Source organism: Orycteropus afer, unplaced genomic scaffold (assembly GCF_000298275.1).
Source record: "Orycteropus afer afer isolate SDZICR_OR568_19922 unplaced genomic scaffold, OryAfe1.0 scaffold00032, whole genome shotgun sequence".
Classification (NCBI taxonomy): domain Eukaryota; kingdom Metazoa; phylum Chordata; class Mammalia; order Tubulidentata; family Orycteropodidae; genus Orycteropus; species Orycteropus afer.
Genome location: NW_006921619.1, coordinates 7,505,069 through 7,509,254, shown reverse-complemented (window position 1 = coordinate 7,509,254; position 4,186 = coordinate 7,505,069). Strand labels below are relative to the sequence as shown.

At 41.6% G+C, this 4,186-nt stretch overlaps 1 protein-coding gene across 1 annotated transcript in view; it reads right to left on the bottom strand.

The window, feature by feature from the left end:
• VPS8 (VPS8 subunit of CORVET complex) overlaps positions 1–4,186 on the bottom strand; it is a 439,537-nt gene that overhangs the window by 250,285 nt on the left and 185,066 nt on the right. Inside the window, exons 22-24 of the mRNA XM_007936030.1 lie at positions 4,015–4,057; positions 1,776–1,848; positions 1,141–1,260 (exon numbers count right to left, since the gene is read on the bottom strand). Coding sequence (XP_007934221.1) covers positions 1,141–1,260; positions 1,776–1,848; positions 4,015–4,057 — 236 coding nt within the window. The remainder of the gene's footprint in view (positions 1–1,140; positions 1,261–1,775; positions 1,849–4,014; positions 4,058–4,186) is intronic.

Below are 4,186 nucleotides of genomic sequence, written 5' to 3'. Positions count from 1 at the left end.
CCTAACCGGACTATTTATAAAGTTGCGCAGTAATGTATCAAACAGTGTTTCTTTGCTACTCATAAGGTTTTCCCTGGCCAATTCTTTGAGAAGTGGACAGCTTCTTCTTTCTTCCTTCTTTCTAGTCTGACTCAGTCTGTAAGCTGGGCTGATACCTGTGCACCATGTGCATCCCTCTGGGTTTGAAACACCAGTGTCTCAGCCTCAAAACTCACATCAGTAAGTCACCACAGCAGGACAAACCGACAGACAAGTTTGTCTCCCTGTTGAAAACCTGTTGTACCACCCTTCCCTGTATCCCTGCAGCTGACTCCTCCTCTGTCCAGGTTCCTGGGCCTTTTAACCCCCTTTCTCCTGCTATCCCACCCTGCTGCTTTGGGTGTGCCTGAGTTCCGTCTCCTCACCTGGCTCCCTGCAGCTGACTGCTCCTCTGTCCAAGTTCCTGGCTTTTAATCCCCTTTCTCCCACTCTCCCATCCTGCTGCTTTGGGCGTGCCTGGATTCTCTCTCCTCACCTAGATACCTGCGGCTGATTGCTCCTCTGTCCAGGTTCCTGGCTTTTAATCCCCTTTCTCCCACTCTCCCGTCCTGCTGCTTTGTCTCTCCTCACCTGGACCCCTGCAGCTGACTGCTCCTCTTCCTGGTTCCTGAGCCTTTTAATCCCCTTTCTCCTGCTCTCTCACCCTGCTTCTTTGGGTATGCCTGAGTTCTCCCTCCTCACCTGGATCCCTGAAGCTTACTCTAAACATGCATAAGGGTGTTTTTAAAGCAGGAATGTTTTGCGTTCTCTTTCAGTACCAGTTATTTCCATTTATTACCACCACATCTCCTCAGGCTCATCTTCCACATTTAGTATGCCAGGGAATATAATTTATGCAATCAGGGTTACATAACATCCAACCCTGCTTTCTTTAACCTTTCAATGATGGTGCTTGAGAGACTAGGGTTAGGAGGGATAGATATTAAGAACCACAGAGAAAATATACATAGGACAACAAAACTAAACATTAAAAAGTTGACTGCTGGGGCATAAGGATTGTACTTGTATAAGAATTATTATTTTTCTGTCTTTCTATTAAAGAAAAAAAAAAGTATCACCCTGCCTCCTTTGAAAATACCTTAAACTCATACTATTTCTTACCAGTGCCAAAACATTTAGAAATTCTCTTGTGTCAAAATGTAGCAAAGTCCGAACATAGGGATAGATTTCTTCCTCTGGGGAAGCTTCTGCTGAATGCAGACGAATTAGAAATTCAAAAACCTACAAGTTTTAAAAAAAAGAAAAAGATGGTTATTTCCCTTTTTCAGTTTTACCCTACAAAGTCTTTCGCTGAAGCAAAGATTCCCACGGGGATTAAATAAAGGCAGACTGAATTCACTTTAAATTGCCACTATGTTATATGCTCTGAAAACTTGTCTCTGTTATAATTACTGACTTAGTGATAGTGGTATGTAGGCTCTCTCCTATATTAGCCTATAGCTCCTAAACCATGTGTAATCCTCAACTAGAATATGTTTTTAGTGCATCTTAATAAGAAGTAAGTTGTTGCTGTGTTCCATTAAGTTCATTTCCACTCAATGATCCTATATGACAGGGTAGAACCGCCCCATAGGGTTTCCTAGGCTGAAATCTTTACGGGAGCAGTTCGCCAGGTCTTTTCTCCCATGGAATGGTGGGTGGATTCCAACCACTGACCTTTCAGTTAGCAGCCAAGCACTTAACCACTGCGCCACCAAAGCTCCTTAACAAGAGACAACAGCAAAAATAGTACCGACCTGGTTTTTAACCAAAGGAACAAGATCTTCAGGGATGTCACCAAGGGGATAGGCACGACCTGCTAAGCAACAGCTAGAAAAAAAATAATGAGAACAGATACTTTGTGATTTGTAAAGTGCTAACTCCCAATAACACATTGTTTCTCAAACCCTCCATACCAGTTTGATTCTTAACCAAACTCAGTTTTTGTCAGTTAGGAGAGGTCCAAAATCATTAAGATGATACCAGGTTCAGAATACATGGGTGACAGGGATGATGGTGAAATAAGACATCCTATGACTGAGTAAGGAGCTCTGGTAGCATAGTGCCTAAGGCACTTGACTGCTAACCAGAAGGCTGGCAGTTCAAACCCACCAGCCTCCTTGGAAGGAAGGTTGGGCATTCCTACTTCCGTAGTGATACTGCCTCGGAAACCCAAGGAGGGGTCGCTATGAGTCGGGGCCGACTCGATGGCAAATAACAACAACAACAATGACTGAGTAAGGGCTTTCATCTTATTTTTCCTAAGAAAAAACCAAGCTGCTAAAGGGGCAAGGAGGCATGGGAAAGATTATCTAAAGGTCCCAAACCTACCATTTAGATAGAATCTAGTGATGCCATTAAATTATGGTTTACTTGCTAATAACCTGATGTTCTCAGAGACTTTTAACCCAGTGGTTCTAAGAATGATGACCAGAGATGGAAAATGAGCTAGGCGAATAAACGGGAAAAGATCTGCAACAGGAAAGCCTTCAGGGAGAGTAAAATCTGACAAGAAATATACTCCATAGTTTTGCCTCCAAATCAGAGAACGGCTAATGCTTTGCCTTGGGTTGAAAGCAAATCATTAGCCATTTGAGAGCTGAATTAGAAACGTCTTCTCAATATGTTTTGTTTTTTCTATCTATGGGGTAAGGGAGATTTTAAACCTTTTTGAACTAGTCAATCATTTTCATTGTTAGAGTAGAGACAGGTGGATACAAGCATATTCTAAGGAGTTTAAAGCATAGATTAAAAAACTAAACCTGTTGCCATCAAGTGAAGTCCATCTCTCAGCAACTCTACAAGACAGAGTAGAACTGCCCTCATAGGGTTTCCAAGACTGTAATCTTTAATGAAGCAGACCGCCTCAACTTTCTCCCACAGAGTGGCTGGTGGATTCGAACCAACAACCTTTCAGTAAGCAGCCAAGCACTTAAGCAGGACTCCTATAGATAATAAAATGAAAATGCTACTGCGTATACTCTTCTACACCAAACAATCTATGTAAAAAGTGTAAAATAGAGCTTGAAGTTAACTCTGACTCTATATAGGAGGTAAAATGATGCTCTGTTCAGTTCTGCCATCTTCCTGTCAGCCAGCCTGCTGCCAACCAGTTAGCTATTTATCTAAAAAGTGCTATCAGGACTCAATTCTGAGTCTACACAATCTACTAGAAAAAACTCAGCTACGGGAATCAGAAGATAAGTACTCCATTTTACCTCTGCCACTAACTTCATCAAGATTTAAGCCTATTTCTTCCCCTTGTATGTAAAACGGAGACAACACATATTCCACCAAAGTTGTCAGTTGTTGTTGTTGTTGTTATGTACCGTCAAGTCAGCCCCAACTCATAGCGACCCCTCTTTGGGTTTCCGAGGCAGTATCACTACAGAAGTAGGATTGCCCAACCTCCTTCCAAGGAGTGGCTGGTGGGTTTGAACCCCCAGTGTTCCGGTAGTAAGAGTAAAATATTATACATGATAGTTTCTCAACCTCAGGACCACTGACATTGGGATAATTCTTTGTTGTGGGGAGCTGTCCTCTGCACTGTAGGATGCTTAACAACAAAGCTGACCTCTACCCACCAGATGTTAGTAGCATCCCCCACCCCGAATTGTTACAACCAGAAACATCCCCAAACCAAAAACCAATCAGTTGCTGCTGAGTCAATTCTGACTCATGGAAAACCCATGTGTACAGAGTGAATTGCACTCCATAACATTTTCAAATCTGTGACTCTTGGAAACAGATTGCCAGGCCTGTCTTCTGAAGCACCTCTGGGTGGGTTCAAACCACCAATCTTTTGGTTAATAGTCAAGCACTTAACCGTGTGCACTCAGGTGGTGCAAAATTACCCCCAGCTGAGAACTACTGCTCTACGTAAAAGTATTTTGAAAAATGAAAAGCACTGTACAAACAAGATGATAATACCTCTAAGAATATAGAGAAAACATATGGGAAGAACATACACACAGACAGATAAATAAAATCTCTTACCTAATATATACAAGAAGCTTGTTGCCCATAACAACTTGTTCATCTAAAATAGAAAGATCTTTATCAATTTTCTCTCAAAAACTTTTCAGAAATATTATTTTTATATGGAAACAAAAAAATACAACTTGGCATTTAAGGTGAGGTAATATATTCTCAAATGACAAAAAAAAAA